Here is a 21,688-nt window from a genome sequence, read left to right on the forward strand (position 1 = left end):
ACGTTTAAACATCCTCAGTTAAAAAAAAAAAAAGAAAATCATGTTTAAAGGTTCCTAACCATTGTTTTCTTTTCTGGCTCATTGTAACTGTGGCTTTAAATGTGTCTAACATCTTTTTGTTTGTTTCATCTTCTATAGTGTGTGTCGTCCGCCCGCCCGTCTGCCCGTTCTCACAGTAGACAAGCCAATAACATGTGCTGCTAGACCGGGGGACGGGGTGTTGGGGTTGAGCTTTATTCACATTGAGTGGGGTTGGGGGTGGTGGTGGTGGTGGTGGTTGGTAATGTGGCTGCGGTTACCGTGACGTGTGTCTGAACGAACACCGGTAAGATGTCGCCTCTGCTTCTTGTTTCCTGCTTGATGCTTTGTCCTTTGCCATCGGTCAACGAAAGACCGGTCCACGGCAACACGGGAGGACGTGGGGTTTACGAAATCGGCAGATTACTCAGCCAGCCAGAGGACGACGTCATGTTTGGGTCTATTGAGTTCAAAAGAAGGGTTGGATTTAAACTCAAAGACACCACCTTTAAAGGCTCTGTGAGGACTTTCTGTTGGCTTTGATTGCAGTGACACCTGTGGCCAGAATCAGTTTTTCCAGTATGAAGACTCCGTTTCCCATGAGCACCATCAAGACGTGCATTTGATCTTCTTCAACATGACTTTTCTTTGTTTAAAATATGTTTCTCCCAGTCAGGATGGTCTTCAAATGGCATATTGCAGGTTTAAGACAACTGTTAAGAAACTGATAGGAAAATAACCTAAAAATACATATATGGGTTTTTGTACTTCCGCGTTAAAAACTGGCATTTGAAGGGGATCCCTTTTTATACACTGACTTAAAAGATAAGTAGTGTGTAAGAGCTGATCAAAAAGCAACACGCTTGAGTAGGGCTAGGGGATATATCAAGTGTACTCGATGTATCGCAGGTTTATGCACGTGAGATATATAAAATGACTATATCGCAATCATCGAGTACAAAAAGTAACCTAAATGTTGAGTTCAGAAGTCAGAGCATAAATCTCTTTGGTGAATTGCTCATTTTACTCTCTGCTGCTCAGCTGGTGCTCCTCACATAGCGAGCACCATGCTCCCCCGCCCACCCAGAAAAATTCCCGTTTGCATGCATGTTGTGGGTTGCAGGTTCCCGGGGCTTGTTTTCTAGAGTTAAGTTGCTCATTTGGGTTTACTTTGCTCCCTGAAACTAACGCGATATGATTTTGAGTTTCACTTTCGCTTTTCAGCGCACTCTGCCCCCCCTCTCTGAGTGCCGTTCAGTCACGGCAATCAACTGCGCACCACTCGAAACATGACGGCAGATGAGTTTGACGCTATTTTACAGCTGGATACCAAAATACTGAGAGCTGGGATATTATCAGAAGACAAACCCAAATCCAACACAGTTCAACCAGACCCCAGACTCAAAGACTGAAGTCACCACTGACTTGTGGACTTACATTATCCAGGTAGCTGATTCATGGAAATGTAAGTCATATTATCCTCAACTTTAGTTCATGATATTTTCAATGTGTAATATAATATAATATAATGAAATAAAATCAGCCAGTTGAATAGATATTAATGAGTTATTTTACTTGAACTAAGAATATGTAACTACATAAAGTCTGGTTTAAAATAAAAGGTTTGCTTAACTTGACCTGATTGAGATTTCCCCTTTTTTGCTTTTAAATTTTAAAAATCCAACCGAAATGTTTGCTTGAATCCTTATACTAATGTCATTTTATGCATCAAAGGGTTGGATTAAACATTAATATAGTGATTTAGAGGGGAAATCAGAATATCGAGATATATATATATATATATCATGTATCGAGATATAGCCTAAAAATGAAGCCCATAGAGAGAAAGACGGAGAGGTTTATCCACTGATCTAGAGTCAGAAAACCAAGACATGGCTACAGTGCTCAGCTCACATTTCTGTCTGGTTGAATCTCTGACACATCCTTGTTTACGTCCACCACCAGGAGCCGGGCAACCTACAGTTTGCTGACGAAACAGCAGCTACGTCAGTTTCGCCAGGCTCCAGTATCCCATCCTGAAGTCCATCCATAGACTTTATGAAATAGACTCCATTAGGGCTGAACGATTTTAAGAAAAGATTGAATTGCGATTTTTCTGGCAGATATTGTGATTTCAATTCGATTCACAATTTTCTTCAAATCAAGCTTTGGGATATTTACACGTAGGGCTGAACGATTTTAGGAAAAGATCTAATTTTTCTGGCAGATATTGCAATTCACGATTTTTTTAATCGTCAATAGTGATGATAAATAATCTCTTTTCATCAACTTCTACCCCTAAACAGAGGCTTTGTGTTGTTGACCTGCTTACCAGCACTTTTAACATATAGATTGTCTACAAATTTGTAAAACAGAATGTGTATAATACTTGACACAACAGATCCTGAGTCAGTCAGGAGCGCTGCAAAAAATTGCTGCTTTGGCGATCTCAAAATTGCATTGTCTAAAATTGCGATTTCGATCTGAAAACGATAAATTGTTCAGCCCTAGACTCCATCATATCAATCCTCCTGTTGAGGAATGGGCACCACGTACGACTGCATTTTTTTGTGACCGATGCACCAATTAAGTCCCGTCTTGTCAGCTGCACAAAAACGAATCCGAGCATAAAAGTTAACTCACCAAGTCCGAAAGAGAGGACTCGAAGTCCTGTTTAGCTAGTATTTCAAACGCATCTGAATCATCTTAATTAACAGTCAAATTAAATAAACTGTAGAAGAAACTCAACAAACACGACCAGAAATGCCCGATCTCATTCATGACAACCTGTTATTCACATTAGCTTAAAGCAGAGTAAAGGAACACGAGTCCCTTTTGTTACGTCAAATGACACAATGATACCAAAAACAGCCACTTCTTCCTCTAAATAACCTGCAATATGCCCTTAAAGTAAACAGGAAGCTGTAATATATGATAGAGAAAGGCAGAACCGACACCAGCACGAAGAGACGGAGCCGAACACGACTCGTTAGTGTTGAGAACATCACCGAACTCACAGTAAAATTAGATTTCGCCTCAGACTCACATATAAATATCCTCTCTGCTGTATGACCTGAAACTAAACCCTCATCCTGTGCGCTCCGAACATTTCGTGTGTCTCTCTGGCTGCTGGGTAATCTGCTCCCCCCTGCTCCGTTGCTGTGGCTTTTATTTTGAGAAAACATCCTCACCAACCAGCTGCTGCACTCTTAAAAAATGATGTGTCATTTTTCTACACATCTTTGTCTCTCCTGAGATCAAAATGTGTCAAAAAATTATCCATCATGTTCTTAAAAGTGTAGCCAGACTGCACTCTGAAAATAACCCTCAGCTGTTTTGTCTCTGCTGGAGAAGTTTGAGGTTTCTTTTTAGGGAAACCGTTTCAGATTAAAGCCTTTCTCCTTGTTTGAGCGTTTCCATCTCCTACCCAAAGAGACGCAACGAGTCAAGGTCTGCTTTGGTAGATTTCCTGCAGAGCTCCCGGCCACATCTTGCTGAAGGCTTTTAGAGGCGTTAAGATGAAGCAGGAAGCTCCAGGAGAGATGGAGCGTGATGACCTTGAGTTAGAAACTGAGGGAGATTAACGCTGCTGAATTCTGGTGTGAAACTAAGCAGCAGATTGTGCAGAGTGGGAAAAATAATTATTAAACATGTCAATTTTTTTCTCACCACATTCAAACAAAACTTCTCCCAGACATTGGTATTAACTCAAATAATCCACACATGAAAAGAAATCACGACGTTCAGGTCCATAAATAATGATTATGGTGAATTAAGTACAATAACACAGGAACAAAGTATTGAACACACTAACTGAGACTCATCTAATACTTAGTGGAGAAGCCTTTGTTTGCAGTGACAGCTTCCAGAAGCTTCCTGTATGTTTGAACTAATGGCCCACACTGCTCAGGTGTGATTTTGGCCCATTCCTCTGCACAGATTGTCTTTAAATCTGGAATATTCTTTGGTGCCCTCTGGTGAACCCTTTTCTTTACTTCTTTCCACAAATGTTCAGTTGGATTGAAGTCAGGTGATTGACGAGGCCGTTCCAACAGATTGATTTTCTTTTTTTGAAACCATTTGAGAGTCAACTTTGCCGTGTGCTTTGGATGGTTGTCCTGCTGGAAGGTCCAGCCACGTCTCATCTTCATCATCCTGGTGGATGGCAGCAGATTCAGATCAAGAATTTCCCCATACATGGCTCCATTCATTGCTCCGTCAGTTATATGAAGTTTGCCAACACCATGAGATGAGAAACAACCCCATGCCATGATGCTTCCACCTCCAAACTTCACTGTTGGTGTAGTGTTTTTTGGCTGATGTGCAGAGCCATTTCTCCTCCAAACATGGTCTGTAGTATGACAGCCCAAAAGTTCAATTTTGGTCTCATCTGACCAGACAACATTCTCCCAGTATTCTACAGGCTTGTCAAGATGCTGTTTAGCAAACTTTAAACCAGCTTCAACATGCCTTTTCTTGAGGAATGGAGTCTTGCGGGCTGAGCGTCCATAGAGGCCATGGTGGTAGAGTGCATTGCCTATTGTTTTCTCTGTAACAATTGTACCTGCTGCCTCGCAGTCTTTCTGGAGCACTTTCAGGCTGGTCCTTGGCTGGTTGAGTACTCTTCTGACCATCTTTCTGACTCCCTGGTCAGAAATCTTCAAGGAGCTCCTGTGCGTGGCCTGTTGATGGTAAGGTGGTGCTTCTTCCACTTGTGAATAATGGCCCCAACGGTGCTGACTGGAATATTCAGGTGCTTTGATATAAGTCTGTAACCAGTTCCATTCTGATGCTGAGCAACAATCAGGTTGTGAATGTCTTCAGAGAGCTCTTTGCCTTTACCCATCATGAGGTGTGTGGTATTTAACTGCTTGGTTTTGGCATTTCCTTGCCAAAGTATACAGCCTGTCCATGGTGTGTTCAATACTTTTTTCCTGTGTTATCGACTTAATTCCACATAATCATTATTTATGGACCTGAACGTTGTGATTTCTTTTCATGTGTGGATTATTAGAGTTAATACCAATGTCTGGTTGAAATTTTGTTTGAATTGCATCTTTGGAAATGAATGTGATGAGCAAAAAGTTGACATGTTCAATTCATATTTTCCCCACTGTATTGTAAGATCTCAGGAGTTCAGCCCACATCCTTCATCCTTCAGCTGCTGATGTAAGAAGTGAAACACAACTGTATTTCTGTCTGATTAAAGGTCAGGAAAAGGTGAATGCAACAATCTCACGGTTCTGCAGAAACACTAGAGTCTGATTCATCTATCCAGAAGCGATTACCGAGCTCACATGGACAGACACAGAGGATGCCTGCGAGCGATTTCAACCAATCAACTCAAGCTGCAAAGATTTCACACCTGACAGACGAACGCTCACCGCTACAGGAGTGCACTGCTCAATACTGCAACATCCACCATCCAACCACCTGCAGGCGTCAGATGCTGGTTTCAAATGTTACAGCAACACTTTGCAAACTTTATCATGTCAGAAAGAAACTCCAACATCCTTCGGTCAGCTCAGAGTTAGATGAGTATATGATCCTTCGTCGTGCCTCCTGTCTGAGGTTTTCTGGGCAACTTGAGAAGATGTCAGGGTTGGGGAAGATCACACCAGAAGTAAACATCTGATCAGGATCTTTTGGAGATCTTCAGTGTGCTCTGAAAACGGCTGGGCTTGCAACTCTGCAGAATCAAACGCCAATGGACCCACTCTGAGGTTTAGGAGACGATGGAGCTCATCTGGAAAGCAGAGAAACGATGTTGTGTTGAAGTTGTTGAGTTGGATCACTCAGGTATTTCTTGGTTTGACGTAGTACACAGAACGACGTGAACACCTGTAGCTGGACCCAGTACAGCAGCTCTACAGCCTCACATATCATAACTTTGACTGCAGAGCTGCTGTGTCGGACTGATCGGCTCATACGTGTGTTCCCGTCCTGGGTTGGTTCTGAATCGAATCCCTAAAAAGAAACCTGTGAAGCAGTACTGTGACATTATGGATTTTGATGTTGTTTTTCTTCACCAGTTTCTTGTCACAACATGAGGAAAAGGTGTCTGCATTTGGTGCTCCGGCTCACGAAGCAACAGCTCACTAGCACTGTTAGCATTCCCTCTGAGACTCAGAAGTTTGACGGTAGCCATCGGGTCTTGATGAATATGACATGCTGTTCCTTTCAGGAGGAACATGAGCAGATTGTCTCCACGCCTTTAGGAACCAAAGACTGTGAGGGCTCATCAGTATGTTTTAATCAGGACGCTTGAGTTTTGTTACTTTTTGATGGATAAAAGCTGGGACAAGAATCGTTGATGTGCTTTGATTTATTGAGAATGGGATGCCGAGACGGGGCTAACAGTAGATAGAGCGGGAAGCAGTGTAAGTGGAAGGAGTGACGTGGGAAAGATGTCGCTGGTTGGATGCCCGCTTTAAGGCTTACCTAATGGAGCCTAGACCGATAAGCGCCCCCATCTGGATTGTTTTTTTGTTGGGGCGTTCATAGTTTCCCAAAATTTGGGGCACGTTAATTCCTTTTTGAACCTTATGGCGCCAACTAAACAAAATACTCAACAGCATTTCTTCACTCATGGATGAATAGTGAGTCCATAAGTCTTGGTACAGGAGGTCCTCGAGTTACGAAGGAGTTTTGTTCCTACAACGAAAGTCCGCGCAAGTCAGATTTTTACAGATCCTGTGTAACCTATGTTTACCGCTAAGGTTTACTTTACCATCAACTTAAGGATAACATAAGAAGAAAAGGCTAATGAAATCAGAAGATCCAAACTCAAAAAGAGGGAAACAAATAAGGTGGCAATACTTAGTAAGGCACACACAGACAATAAATGAGGGTTTCAAAAATATGTTTTTATTTTCAATATAAAATGAAAATCAAATAAAAAACAAAAGAGGAAAGAAAATATTTCAAGGTCTTCGGTTCTTTCTGTTTTAGTAAGTTCACTTCACTTTCTCAATCCACAAAAGTTTAGTTCAAATAAGGCACCTCATGTCATCAGTAGTTATGATTGTCCACCGGATTCAAAGTTCATAATAAAAAAAAAATGTTTTCTTCTTCAGAGATACGATCGTCCACAAGCTAGAAAATAGTCTCTTTCAACTGAAAATCTTATCTGGTGTTGGTCGTTGTTTCACAGATAGAATCCAATGTCCTCGTTTGTCGGTTTCAGCTCGCCATCCATCCACACCAGAAGGAAAAGGAAACTCAAAACATGGCCAAGTCCAATCAAATTCTTTAATACATCGGCTCGTCTCGTCCAGCACCACTCGGCAACGTATAAGTTCAGTTTTTTCACTTCTTCATGTTCTACGTTCAGTTAGCACGTTTAAGTTCAAAATATAAGTTCAGTTAGCACGTTTATGTTTAGAGTATAAGTTCAGTTACTCTATGTACTATTCAATAAGCTTTACAATAGATCAGACCTCAGATGATTCAATCTGGAGTCAAGTCGAGTGTCTCACACTATCAGCTGCGCCGTCTTATACCTACACTTCCTGATTCACGCTCAATCCAGGAACGTGATTGGACAATCCACTTACCGCGAGATCTACAAATAACGCGAGATCTAATGTAACACAAGAATTAATATAGAGTTTGAGAACAAAGTATAACCATAGAACTGGCAGAATTTTAACTATGCACATTCACCTTTGCAAAAGTATGTAAAATAGTGACTTGGGTTACACCTGCTTTCCTTATTGTGTCCATAATGTGAAAAAGGTGAGGATACCAAAATAATTACGGAGCACAAACATAGACAACTTACACTGTGACTCGTGACAAAGTGGACGATGCTGATGATCGCATACCACTGCGTAGCCGTGTATTCATACACATCAAAAACTAGTACAAGTCAAAGTAACTTTGAAACCTTATCTATTTCCCAACGTACATATATTCATTGGCGTCTTAAAGTCGAAACGACGTGAGTCAAAGACCTCGGTAATTAAATTTAACCTCGATGTTTCTTTTGGGAACTCTTCAGGTTCCTGTCTTCCTAGTTGTGGTGTCAGCAATCTGTGGTTTTCTTGACACTCTTATCTAACCGTCTCTTGTAAAACTGGCATCGCAGTCGTAGGAGACTAATGATTTCTTGTACCTCAGAGTTAGCTTTTAGCACAGTGTCTACGATGACGATGAGCAGCACACTTAGACAGGTGAAGGTCAGTTCTGTTAATGATGAAGATGTTGAGATAGTCACCTGTTAAGGTAACTTTCAGCCAATGTAGAAACCGAGAGGTAGATCTGTTTCACCTAATTATGCAAAAGTTGCTTGTGTAATATTCTCCAAAAAAAGTCAGTTAAAATAAAAATTCAACCCTGTAAAATCTGTTAAAATGAAAACATAAGCTGTTGGCAAAACTAGGCTGTAAACGTGTTAATTTCCATGAGGAGATGCAGTATTATGGAATGTAATTGGGGTTTTTAGGCTTTTGGACCGACCCCAGTGGACACTTGAGGAACTGCATTTTTTCTTTTTTTTTTGCTAGTTGGTAAAATCCAGTATTTTGATGTAAAATGTGCTTTTATTAACTTTTAGCAGCCTCTTTCTGGTAGCTTTATGGGAAAATTACGACTGGTTGCACTGGTTGCTAGTCGATCAGGCGTAAGTAGTGTCGGTAAGTTTGAGCGAACTGTTTCCGACCCTTTAAGCTAAGAGTTCTGGTTTTGTTGTAAACAATGAGTGAGCTGCACGCTCAGTAATTCTGTGGGAAATGCTAACAGTGTCAGCTGGCTGTTGTCAGTCAGCGGGAGGACACATGCAGACACTTTTCATCGCCGTGTGACGAGTTTCTGCTGAGGGAAAACACCAGACACAGTTCATAACGTCTCAGTGAGGCTTTTTCTGTCCTGGGAGACAAACGGCTGTGATTCTCAGAGTGAAATCCCAGCATGCAGTTTGGTATAACTGAACACTGAGATGACGCCTGAAGCCCTGAGCGTGTGTGTGTGAGTGTGTGTGTGTGTGGGAGAGACAGGGTGTGTGAGTTACACTGACTCCTTTAGTTAAATCTGTAAAATTAAAGTGTGTGAGCGTTTTTTAATTACCACGTCTGTATGAACGAGGGCAGGCCTCAGTCTGCAGCCTCATTAGCTCCCTGCTGTGTATCTTACCTCTCTCTGCTGTGCGTGTGTGTGTGTGTACGCTTGGTTGCGCGTGTGTTCTGTAGGCCTGCTTGGCCTCCAGCTGATTAACGGTAAGAACGAGTCGGCGCACATCGCGGACGCCGTGGCGGTGGTCGCTCAGTCCCTGCAGGAGTTGTTTGAGAAGGAGAACATCACGGAGCCGCCGCGGGGCTGCGTGGGGAACACCAACATCTGGAGGACGGGCCCGCTCTTCAAACGGTCAGTACCTCCACAGCCTGGCCTACAGGTGAAGCAGCCATCTGGGGCTGAGCTGGTGAACAGATTTAAACTCTCCTCTGTTGACCTCAGCCTGTCTCTCTGCTTTAACGCTGCACGAAGGACAAAAAAACACAGACATCTCTGCTTTAATATCTCCATTTAAAGGTTTAAAACTGTCAGAAATAATTCACTGAAAAGTTTGAAAATGTTAAGAGCAATCTGGCAGAGATAAGAGCTCTGATTGGTCACATTTTGATACATACATCAATATTGTGTTTCTTTAAAGAGGGGGTATTCTGCATTTCCATATTTTAAACATGGATTTTCAAACTGAGCATGTGCAGATTTTCAAAGAAATCATTGAATCTGTCTGTAAACTGATCAAAACACTAAAAATGCAGGGGTCTTAACCACCAAGGTCTGCCTCCAAAGTGTTGGCCAATCAGAGGGAAGGGGGTTTGTGGAGCTTGAAGCCTTAAAGAGACAGCAGCTAAAACAAAGAGGATGACGAAAGGGTTTTCTAGAAGACCAGTGAGGGAAAAATAGAAAACTCTTAGGGCTGAAAATCATGTAAAAATACCATGAAGGCACCATGACTAAAAAATGCAGGATACCTCCTCTTTGAAATCCTGTTGTGCATTTGAATATTTGTGATTTAACCCTGTTGTTTGGATTAAAAATGGTGCATTGATCAATTAAACATCAAATGATGGGATCACAGAGTCAGCTGGTTGTGTTTAGCTACCACTTTGTGGCATAGATTCAACAAGGTCCTGGAAACATTCCTCAGAGAGTTTGCTCCATATTGACATGATAGCATCACACAGTTGCTGCAGATTTGTCGTCTGAACATCCATGATGAGACTCTCCCGTTCCACCACATCCCAAAGGTGCTCTATTGGATTGAGATCTGGGGACTGTGGAGGACATTTGAGTACAGGGAACTCATTGTCATGTTGAAGAAAGCAGTCTGAGATGATTCCAGCTTTATGACATGGAGCGTTATCCTGCTGGAAGTAGCCATCAGAAGATGGGTACACTGTGCTCACAAAGGGATGGACATGGTCAGCAACAATACTCAGTGACTGAGTACTTTTTTTTCTTTTTTTTTCTTCTTTTTTTTCTTTTTTTTTTTTTTCTTTTTTCGCTTTTTTTCTTCTTTTTTCTTTTTGCCTTTTCTTTCTTTTTTTCCCCTTTTTTCTTTTTCTTTTTTTTTCTTTTTTTCCTTTTCCTTCTTTTTTCTTTTTCTTTCTTTTTCTTCTTTTTTCTCTTTTTTTCTTTTTTAGCTTTTTTTCCTTTTTTCGCTTTTTTCTTCTTTTTTCTTTTTCCTTTTTCTTTCCTTTTTCCCTTTTTTTCTCTTCTTTCTTTCTTCCTTTTTTTCCTCTTTTTTTCTTTTTCTTTCTTTTTTCTCTCCTTTTTTCTCTTTTTTTCTTTTTCTTCTTTTTTCCCTTTTTTTTTCTTTTTTTCTTTCTTTTTTTTCTTTTGTCCCCCCGTGTTTTTCTTTTTTTCTCTTTTTTTTCTGTTTTTTTTTTCCTTTTTTTCTGTGGACTTTAAACCATGCTCAGTTGGTACTAAGGGGCCCAAAGTGAGCCAAGAAAATCTCCCCCACACCATTACACCAGCAGCAGCAGCCTGAACCGTTGATACAAGGCAGGATGGATCCATGCTTTCATGTTGTTGAGGCCAAATTCTGACCCTACCATCTGAATGTGGAGCAGAAATCCAGACTCATCAGACCAGGCAACGTTGTTCCAATCTTCTATTGTCCAGTTTTGGTGTTGCTGTGTGAATTGTAGCCTCAGTTTCCTGTTCTTAGCTGACAGGAGGGTCACCCGGTGTGGTCTTCTGCTGCTGTAGCCCATCTGCCTCAAGGTTGGACGTGTTGTGTGTTCAGAGATGCTCTTCTGCAGACCTCGGTTGTAACCAGTGGTTATTTGAGTTACTGTTGCCTTTCTATCAGCTCCAACCAGTCTGTCCATTCTCCTCTGACCTCTGGCATCAACAAGGCATTTTGTCCCACAGAACTGCTGCTCACTGGATATTTTCTCTTTTTGGGACCATTCTCTGTAAACCCTAGAGATGGTTGTGGGTTAAAATCCCAGTAGATCAGCAGTTTCTGAAATACTCAGACCAACAACCATGCCACGTTCAAAGTCCCTTAAATCACCTTTCTTCTCCATTCTGATGCTCGCTTTGAACTGCAGCAGATCGTCTTCACTATGTCTACCTGCCTAGATGCATTGAGTTGCTGCCATGTGATTGGCTGATTAGAAATTTGCTTTAACAAGCAGTAAGTGTATAAGTATAATACTCATCTGGTTTAGCTTTGAATTGTCGTAGGTGCCTCTGTATGTGTTTGGCTTGCAGCAGGCGGACAGTGTTTGTCACTTTGCAAACTGTTTTTGGGAAGAGACACAACAAAGACTTGCAGCTTTTCTCTGTTTTGTTTATGTTTATGTATTTTTTAAGATTGTTTTTGGCAGGAAGTGTCATGAAAGGAGAGCAGGGCTTTACCAGCTCAGCTCAACCTGCAGCGATCGTAGTCAGGAAGTGAGTTCCTCAATGTACAACACGGCCTCTTCAGTCCAAATCCCTCATCACAACAAGCCAGAGTACTCCAGATCACTTACGTCCAGGGCCGAGAATCTGAGCGGACAGTTTGTGGAGGCCGTGAAGGAAATGTTGTGTGACTTAGGTGCATTCAGCAGTTTATCCAGTTTGAGTCTCTGATCCTCAGCGTGGAGTCGTTTCCTCCTCCTTCAGCTGGAGGATCAGAGCCGGGGACGCTTGGCTGATCTGATCTGTCCTCCTCTCAAAGTTATTCTGACACAACTGGGATAATGAACCTCTCTGTCACTGCTGCTCTCCTCCGCCTGACCCAAATAGACCATCAAGTCCAGTTACATCAGTTTTATGTTCGTGGTCCACTATTACAGACTCTCACAAAGCAGCTCTCTGATTGGCTCCTCAGGGTGTTGATGGCTTCCAAATATCCTGACGGTCTGACGGGACGGATTGAGTTTAACGATGACGGCGACCGGCGCTTTGCTACATACAGCATCCTGAACTACCAACAGAAACCGGGTCGCCTCATCCAGGTCGGAGTCTTCAACGGGTCTCAGGTACAGCACACCTGGTTCAGAGTTCATCCATGAATAAAAATTGTTACATCACAACAGATGATCAGAAATTAACAGGTTGCTTCTGTTTGAGTCCTCTCTACCAGGTAACGCACTGAGCTGCAGGAAAAGTGTTTGAACCCTTTTGAGTTTGCTGGATTTAATCTAACACAGTTTGTTTACTCTAAAACCAAACAATCATTTGTTTTTTAAGTTTTACTGAACATGCCATGTAAACATTCACAGCTCACATCCTTAGGCAGCAACAACCTCAACCAAACGTACATGGGATGTTCTGGTGCACGGTGACTACCTGCATTTTAATCACTTTTCCTACGTCCTGCATTTGATATTGGTTTTTCCTCTCTTAAATGTGTCAGTCTCCTTTCTTAAAAGCATGACTTTCATCCAGTAGCTGAAAGAGAGCTATCACCATCTCCTGTGTCGGCTGTCAGTCAATATAAACGTGCATGTGGCGTCAGGAGTTCATCATCCTGTCACCTGTGTCCTCCTTACCTCCGCCCACTGACACGGAAAACAAAGGCTAAAGCCTCAGACACCACAATGCAGATTTTTCTTTGATGAAATTGAAAGTCCTTGGAGAAAAAGGAGCTGGAAACTGTTAAAGGTCCCATATCCTGCTCCTTTTCTGCAGTTTAATATGGATCATTGATGTCTTCATGAAATGGTAGTAACATGTTTTGGTCCAAAAAGCCAATAAATCAAGCACAGCAGCATTGTTTCCAGGCCCTCATAGCCCCTCTGTTCAGAACGCTCTGATTTAGTGGGCGTGGCCTTCATATGTAAATGAGCCACCGCTGATACCGCCCCGCTCTTCCACGTCACTGAGAGCGGCACCACGAGCTCTGAGTGCACAATGTTTAGAAAACAGCGAAGCTCGTTTACTGTAACATTACAGGCTAAAACAACAGGCTAACCGCAGCTAAAGTTAGCATCCTGAAGCTAACACAGAGACAGGGGGGACACTGAGGAAAAGCTCTTCCATCTGCTCCACAGCTCACAGCATTTAAAATACTCACATTTCCAGGGTCCAAAGTTGGAAAAGCAGTCGGCCGTGAAGTGACTAGCACACACATGCACAGTTTTACTGAGTGTAGCAGGAACATTTCCTGATAAATGAACTCTAGACACTTAGTCTGTCTTCTTCTGAGATGGGAAGCTTGTGCATGGAACTATGTGGCTGTTTACAGCCAAAAACAGAGCAGTGATGGCTCTTCAGCTTTGGCATTCTCCTCCTGGGGAGGTTCGGGGGTATCTGCTCCGGTGGACCAATCAGGTCAGACTTGCTCCTGATTGGTCAGAAAAGGGAATCGCTGATGTCGGCAAATCCCGGAAAATCCAAACAGCGCGTTTTAGGTCAGGATTTTACATTCACAAGCTCTACTAAGAACAGGTTTTGTCATTAAATATCACATTTTGTGGGCTGGGAGGAAAGACAAAGACCCACAAATTTCACTAAAAGACTTAATAAAGGGAATTTTGCATAATATGGGACCTTTAATTAGTTTCAGTATTAGTGTAAGTCTTTTTTTGTAATATGGAATAGTTTTCAGGGCAAGATTGAAAAATGTCAAAAAAAGCATTTTGTGATTAAAAACTCCAAACATAACAGCCACTGATGATAAGGTTGTGATGTTAGTGTCCTGGGCCTTTTTTTCGTTTAGGGTGTTGCGTGCTTTTCCCAATTAACTCATCTTTGGTTTCATCTGTCCACTGAATATTTTGCCGGTAGTGCTGTGGAACATCCAGGTGCTTTTTTGCTTGAGCAGCTGTTCTGTGTTGTCCTCCCATGAACTCCAATCTTGTTTGGTGTTTTACTCATTGTAGATTCATCAACACAGATGTTAGCGTCTCAGGCAAAGCTTCACTCAAAACAGGTGTGTGTTTCTCCAGGTTGGCCGACTAGCTCCTTGAGAAGCCATTAGCCAAAGGGTCGACATCCTTTTTCCACTCTGCGCTGTGAATGTTTACATGATTTGACTGTTTTTGTGGCTAAGACAAAGATCAGGACACATTTTGTGACAAATTTAGGCAGAATCCAGGTAATTTCACAGGGTTCAAACACTCTTTTCTTGCAGCAGTAATTTTATACCTGGTTACTCACCTGGTCACACCTTAGCCCTCTTTGTTAGACCAGGAGGAGACTCTACCTTCCTCTCTTCACAGGAACCATTGACCAAAAGTTTTACTTTACAGGAAACAGAAGTTGACGGTCAGGAGCCGCCCTCATTGGTTAGTTGGTTTGAGTTGTTGTAGTCACACCTGGTTATGCGCTTGGTTGCACCTGACCCCCCCTGGTTGAACACCTGGTCACATCTGTAGGTGATACACTCAGTCACAGTCGGTCACATTCGGTCTGATAAAGGTGAAATCGGCTCTGATTAAACCAGGTTGCATTATGGGAAATGTAGGATTCTGTGTTTTTAAGCTGCACGGATTTAGATCATGGTGGTATCAGCGACTCACTGGAGCACGACTTAGCGTGGAGTGTGTAGAGTTAAGAAGAGGAGCCTGATTGAAGCATCGCTCACTGGTTTGTTCAGCAGCTGAGTGTGTGTTTGTCGGTCCCCTGCCTTTTTAACTATTGATGCACAGATGCAGTATTGATGCTCTCATTTAGTCAGCTTGTCACAGTGAGACCTGTCTGGAACAACATGACAACCTGCATGACTCTGTGCATGTGTGTGTACGTGTGTGTGTGTGTGTTTCAGGTCGTGATGAACCCTCAGAGGAAGATCATTTGGCCCGGAGGAGAGACAGAGAAACCAGTTGGATACCAGATGTCCACAAGACTGAAGGTAGAGTGTCTGCGGCTGTAAAGGAGCTTTTAGTGCTAATCCTTGAAAATATGTGAGTGAAAGCGTCACAACGGAAATCTGCTCTGAGCTGACATTACAGATCTGAAACTTCTGACAAATCGTGTGTCACAAGTTTGGAATAAAAATTTCACAAAAAATGAGCAGTGTTCAGTAGAGTTAAGGGAATTTAAGCAGTATTTCATCCAACGCCAATTAATGAAAGCAAAGAAAAACCAAGAGGACCAACCATAGAGCCTTTGGGAACTCCAGGAAATACTTTTTTATTATTACACATTAAATACACAACAAAAACTGAAATCTGATCAAGTCTTTTTGATCTTATTTTGAGTAAAACATAAGTAAATAGAATAAAAAATGCTTTATTCAACCCTGAGGGGAAATTCAGGAGGAGTCACAGCAGCTCCACCTCCACAGGGTCCAGGACTGAGCTTCTTCAGCAGTCTGTTCAGTCTCTGTCTCCTGGATCCTGTCTGCTCACAGCAGGTGAAGCTCTTCACATGTGGCGTTGGTGTCTGGTGTTAGCTCTGTTAGCCATGTCTGTGAATAGCATGATGCTACTCTGCCTTCTGGTATTCCCTCTGTTGCTGGGTTAGCACAGCTAGCTCGTCCATCTTATTGGAGATAGATCTTTTGTTCCCAATAACGATGGATGGAAGGACAGGTCCATGTCGTCACTTCTTAGCTCACACCTGAGAAGCAGCACATCATCCTCACCTCCTTCTCCTCACCTTGTGGGGAACATCTGGCCTTGCACCATTTAGCATTGACATGCTACAGGCTGCTAACAGCTGGGTTCACATGTAAACAGTGCAGCCATGGTTACATGTAGGATCTCCAGACAAACAAAGGAGCAAAAATAGTAAAAATATCACTGAGGACAAAATCAAAACATAAATATGGTCATCGGTCATTTTAGATCCTGCTGGATTGTAAATTTCACCTTGCACGCGCATATGTGTGTGTTGTGTGTGCAGATTGTGACGATCCATCAGGAGCCGTTTGTCTACGTGAAGCCAACAAAAACTGACGGGACGTGTAAAGAAGAGTACACCGTCAATGGAGTCTTAATCAAGAAGGTTATCTGTACTGGACCCAATGGGACCATCCCAGGTATACACACACACACACACACACACACACACACACACATATACTGGATGTAGAGTAACCTCAAATGGACAAACTTCCTCCCACTCTGAACCTAGTTTTTTCTCCTCTTTAGTAACTGTGTCTGTGTCTCCAGGTCAGCCCATCGTCCCTCAGTGCTGCTACGGCTTCTGCATCGACCTGCTCATCAAACTGGCGATGAGCATGAACTTCACCTACGAGGTTCACCTAGTGGCTGATGGGAAATTTGGCACGCAGGAGAGAGTGAGTATCCACTGCTTTCTTCAGACTGTGTTACTGTTCTGTCCTGAGAGGACGGGTCTCTCCTCTGTTCATGGGGAGCCTGATTTAACCCCCGAGCCACACCAGACCCTGTTACAGTTCCAGTTTCACCGAACAGACGTTCTTCCTCCCAGGCCTCGCCTCTCGGCCAGCTGACAGACTGTTGTGTCTGGCTCTCTGGCTCCTCTGCTCTTCACAGAGGCTATTAACGAGTAATTTCAGTCTGGGCTGTATTTAAATATTTAAAATCTGAATGTGAACAAAAAGTTATGAAACTGCTCCTGCAGATTTCATCAACCGACCAAAACAGCTCCGTAGAAAGATGTGAAACATGGCTGACAGGCTCAGATTGTTTTTCTGAGATCCCTGCGACTCGGGATCTTCTTGTTTAAAGAGGGGGTATGTGGTTTCTCTGAGCAGCTTTACATAATTTAAAGCCAAAAACTAACTTTAACTTTTTGTCTTGTGGGCCTGGATAACAGTTGCCTGTTTGTTTAATTTCCTTGGAACAGAAAAATGGACGCAGGTTTGAAGCCAAAATACCCCCGCCACAGCAATTGTGCAGCCAGAGTCAGTGAGGGATTCTGGGAGAATCTGAGTGGAGCCCAGTGACAAAAATGTAATTTTTTTTTTCTTTAGGGTCTAATCACTTCTTGACTCTACTTCCCTACATATTTTACAATCCCTGAAAAAAAAATACACGAGAACGTCAGCTGTCAATCATCGTTAAACGATACGTAAAGCCTCGTTCTTAACCCCGTTTAACTAATGAAAACGAAACTTTTCAGAAAAAAGGAGGTTTGGATACAAGACAGCCAAATGATATCTTCAAATCACCACAACAATCAGGCGTGGGAAACATTTCTACCAGGTGTATTAATTTTTTAAAGTTTGACCACAGCCCATCTGGAATGACTGGGGAGATGGATTTTTTGACCTATACTGCAGCCAGCCACCAGGGGGAGCAGTTTTTGTAGCAACCTTGCTTCGAGCCGAGAAGGATGACGTTGATTTTTTTTTTTTTTTTACAGTCTTTGAGTAAAACCCCAGATATCACTGTAAAGCTTATCTTTCAATGGGGGCGCTGGTGCTCTAATGGGTTTTAAAAAGGAGTGTTAAAGAGGGGGTCACTGTATTTTACTGTACCTCTAATACCCTTGTAGGATCTTGGCACGATACGGCTAAAAAAGCATATTTTTCTCACTGGTGTTTAAGAAAACCCTTATTTAGCCTCTGGTTGAGCTGCTGTCTCTTTAAGGCTCCTGGCTCTATGAACCTCCTTCCCTCTGATTGGCTCATGGATTTCTCCAACATATGAATATGTAGAGGTTTCAAAAGCTGCACATGCTCAGTCTGAACATCCAGGATTGTTTCTTAATGTCCATGTTTACAATACAAGGAAGAAGAATACCCCTCTTTAAGCTTTGGTCAGACATGAATTAGATAAATTAAAGCTGGTAAGGTGATTTCTTCAGCTCAGTGTTTTTCTGGGAGCTGGTTTCAGATATTTGGAGCATAAATCCTGAACTCCCTCCATGTCTGGTTGAGACTGTCTTCTCTGCAGCTGTTTATCTCTGTCAAACAGTGAACTGGTTTTCACTCTGCAGCAGCAGCAGCAGGAGGAAGAGGAGGAGGAGGAGGAGGAGGAGAAGGAGACAGAGGAGGATGGAAACGAGCCGCGCCGCGCTGCATGTTTTTCCTCTGGATGATTTTCTGGAATGTGATTAAAACTTGGCCAACGTTTCGCGTTCGCTGTGACTCTCCCGCCTCTCCGTCTCTCTCTGACCTGTTTACTGATTCAACACCAGTACGGCGCCGAGCCTTGTTGCCATGGCGACCACCGCTCCCGTCCCTGACTCTGACCTTGCTGAAGCCGAGAGACGTTTAGTCATTACCGCCGCCTCCCTCTCTCTCTCTCTCTGTGTCTCCTTGCTGCTCTCTTTGAGACGCTCCGAATGACACGTTCTCTCCTCCGTCACCTCCTCCATCACCTTCCTCCTCCCTCCCTCCTCCTCCTCTTCCCCACTTCCTGTCTCTTTGCGTTGATTTATTTATAGCTGAAACCTGCTTCGTTTTCCTGAAAGATCAAAGATTCTCTGATAAAATTAAATCACTCGGAGGAAAATCAAATAAGTCCCGTCTGACTGTGAAATATAGGAATCCATCAGCGCCGTCTTTCTTCTGTCCACTTCCTGCCAGGAAACCTCTCTCCTCTGTCTTTCTCCTCAAAGCTCCTGTGAAGAGTTTTTAGCTGGAAGCGGAAATGATCACCGATGCTTCTTTATTATCCTCTAAAGCAAACGAGACAATCAGAAAGACGATTGATGAATTCTATAAATTTACTTTGCGTCTGTCACAAAGGCTGCATGGTGTCAGATACGCTAATAAAAAAAAAAAATCCATCCTGTAGAAAGAGCTTAGAGATTTAACTCTTTACTGAATCAAGTTAGTATTTTTTCAAACGCTAAATTCAACCTGCTATCAGCATCAAAAAGTATGGTTGTTCTGTGGTCAGTTTTTAGAAACGATACTATACAACAGAGGCAACGTCTATCAAGTTTGGACTGTTACAGAGCAACCGGTGTTTTGATAAGTGATGATATTTAGTTTAAAATGCTTTTTTTCCCAACTGGACCTGCGCGATCAAAACCATGAATTAGCCAGCGAAGCAGGTCTGGCGTTGCCACTGCCAGCTGATCAGAGCAGAGCCGAATTTTGGCGAAGCTTTACCTTTCTGTGTGTTCACCAGCTCAGTTTACAATGCTCAAGAGGCGTAGCTAACTTATGCTAACATGTATTGACAGAGCTGACCCGCTCCGACCAGCAATGTTCAGTCATTAGTCAGTAAATTCTGTCTTGGCGTCAGTCTTCAGTCCCAAATCCCTCTGCAGCTTTTTCCACTTGTCGTACATTTCTCCAATATTCAGTCTCTGTTGGCGCCTGTATCACTCATAATTCTTCCTTGCTTCAGCCTTTTCTCGAAACTTTTTTTCGTTTTCTTCCCTTCCCTGTGGAGGGTAACAGTAACAGCTTCCTGATTTCGGTCTTCTCTGGCTCCATGATGCTTCAGTGGCTGAGCAGCTAGCTGACGTGAGAGGGGTAGTGGGGAAGGATGAGGTGGGACCATCAGTGGGACAGTGCGAAGAAGGAGAGACAGGAGATTGGATGGACTGATAAACTGTGTTATTAATAATTACCAAGCCTTCAAATCGTAGACCATAACTTTGACTCCTACACGTCAGTTGACAAACCATTAAACCACGTAGTGCTTCTGCACCCAAGTTGCACGTGCATTCGGCATTGTTGATAAACAATGTTGATAAACAAATAATCTTAATAAACTCACACACTCCTGTCTGTCTCTTGAAAACAGCAGCTTTGGGGACCACAATAAGCTTTTCTTTCACAATTTACATTTATCAGATGCTCTTTTTGAACGCACAATCTTCGGACATTACTCTCTGTAACCCCATATTTTTTTTCTGCCTGACGGTTGTTAATCATCTCTGCTGCATTGACCATCATTAATATAACATTAGCATCATAACTTTGCCTCAGTTTTCTGTTTACTCGTCTAACTTTTGGTCCACTTTGCTCTGGATGATCAGTGCGCCTCTGTACGTCTCTTCTCCTGTCACTTTGGCTGTTTCCCAAACCGCTTACTACAACTAGCAGTCCCTACTATTTCGGCTGAGATTCAGTCTGGTAGTCAGTATGCAAAAACTTACAAAATCTGAAGTATGCCAAAAATCCCCTTGTCTTACTGATCCAGAAATACTTCTCAGTATGCAATGAACCAATCTACCTGGCATACGCGGGTGGCAGGTTTTGGTGAGTTACTGCCATCTACTGGAATCCTCTCATTATTTTCTCTCCATGCTGAGTCCTAAGAGTCGTATTTGGTCCTAACCTCGGCTTCCAAACAACTTTTTCATGAACTTCTCAAACAAAAAGCTGGATTCAGAGTTTGATCAGGTAACTGATTTTCAGTCAGATCTGGTTAACAGAACTCACAGACACAGACAGCTCTGATGTTTCATAGTAAAGTGTGACCCTTTTAACTGGAGACTGACACGTTCAGCTGAAGGTCTCCAGTTAGCACGGTCACTCTTTCCTCCAGAACACCGGATTGATCTGGAGCAATCACGATCCCGTCAGAAGTTGGTGATGTCTGGTGATGTGTGGTGATGCAGATGTCTCTCTGACCTCTGCTGCCCCCTCTCCTCCTGCAGGTGAACAACAGCAATAAGAAGGAGTGGAACGGCATGATGGGGGAGCTGCTGGGGGGTCTGGCCGACATGATCGTCGCCCCCCTCACCATCAACAACGAGCGTGCTCAGTACATCGAGTTTTCCAAACCGTTCAAATACCAGGGGCTCACCATCCTCGTCAAAAAGGTGAGCAGGTGTAGCGTTAGCTGCTGGAGGTGAAGTGAGAGCTGAGACTTAAAAAAGAAGCTGTTGATCGTCACTTCAGATAAAGACGAGAAAAGACTCCAGAGGTCACAGCCCAGCAGAGAAGAAAGAGTCCGTTACCGTCAGTCAGACCTGACGTCTGGACCTCCTCACAGCTGGAGTCACGCCGCTGTCACGCCGCTTCATTTTGGATATTTTAGCTCAGAGTGACCCAGTTCACAGCAGCAGGAAGCAGCTCGATAGTTTCCATCGACCTGCTGCTCGTGTGATCAGGGGTCACGTGACGCCTCGGCTGATTCAGTGATTTCATGGGGTTTTTAAACCTTTGATGGAGACAGTGAAGTCAGAGAGAGGAGGAGAGGCTGTTTCAGCAAACTGAGCTCAGTATGATGCAGCTCCATTCACCATTTTTTTGGAGGCTGCTGCACCAAAAATCTGATTTTAATGACTTGATTTATTCTGCTGCACAAACTGAAACAGCTGACGTATTTTCTACACCAAAAACAATTTTGGATCCTTGAGGATTTCACTGGTTTTATCTGAT

The 21,688-nt window shown here is 43.0% G+C and overlaps 1 protein-coding gene across 4 annotated transcripts in view; it reads left to right on the forward strand.

Annotated features, from left to right (window-relative positions):
- Positions 1-21,688, forward strand: part of grin1b (glutamate receptor, ionotropic, N-methyl D-aspartate 1b) — a 97,905-nt gene that overhangs the window by 45,526 nt on the left and 30,691 nt on the right. For all 4 annotated transcript variants that reach the window (XM_074670066.1, XM_074670067.1, XM_074670068.1 and 1 more), the window contains 6 exons: positions 9,207-9,381; positions 12,353-12,503; positions 15,233-15,319; positions 16,315-16,450; positions 16,584-16,711; positions 20,962-21,126. In XM_074670066.1, coding sequence (XP_074526167.1) covers positions 9,207-9,381; positions 12,353-12,503; positions 15,233-15,319; positions 16,315-16,450; positions 16,584-16,711; positions 20,962-21,126 — 842 coding nt within the window. The remainder of the gene's footprint in view (positions 1-9,206; positions 9,382-12,352; positions 12,504-15,232; positions 15,320-16,314; positions 16,451-16,583; positions 16,712-20,961; positions 21,127-21,688) is intronic.

This window comes from Halichoeres trimaculatus, unplaced genomic scaffold (genome assembly GCF_033239565.1).
Source record: "Halichoeres trimaculatus isolate MK-OKI-2021-1 unplaced genomic scaffold, fHalTri1.1 fHalTri1_scaffold_5, whole genome shotgun sequence".
NCBI classification, from domain to species: domain Eukaryota; kingdom Metazoa; phylum Chordata; class Actinopteri; order Labriformes; family Labridae; genus Halichoeres; species Halichoeres trimaculatus.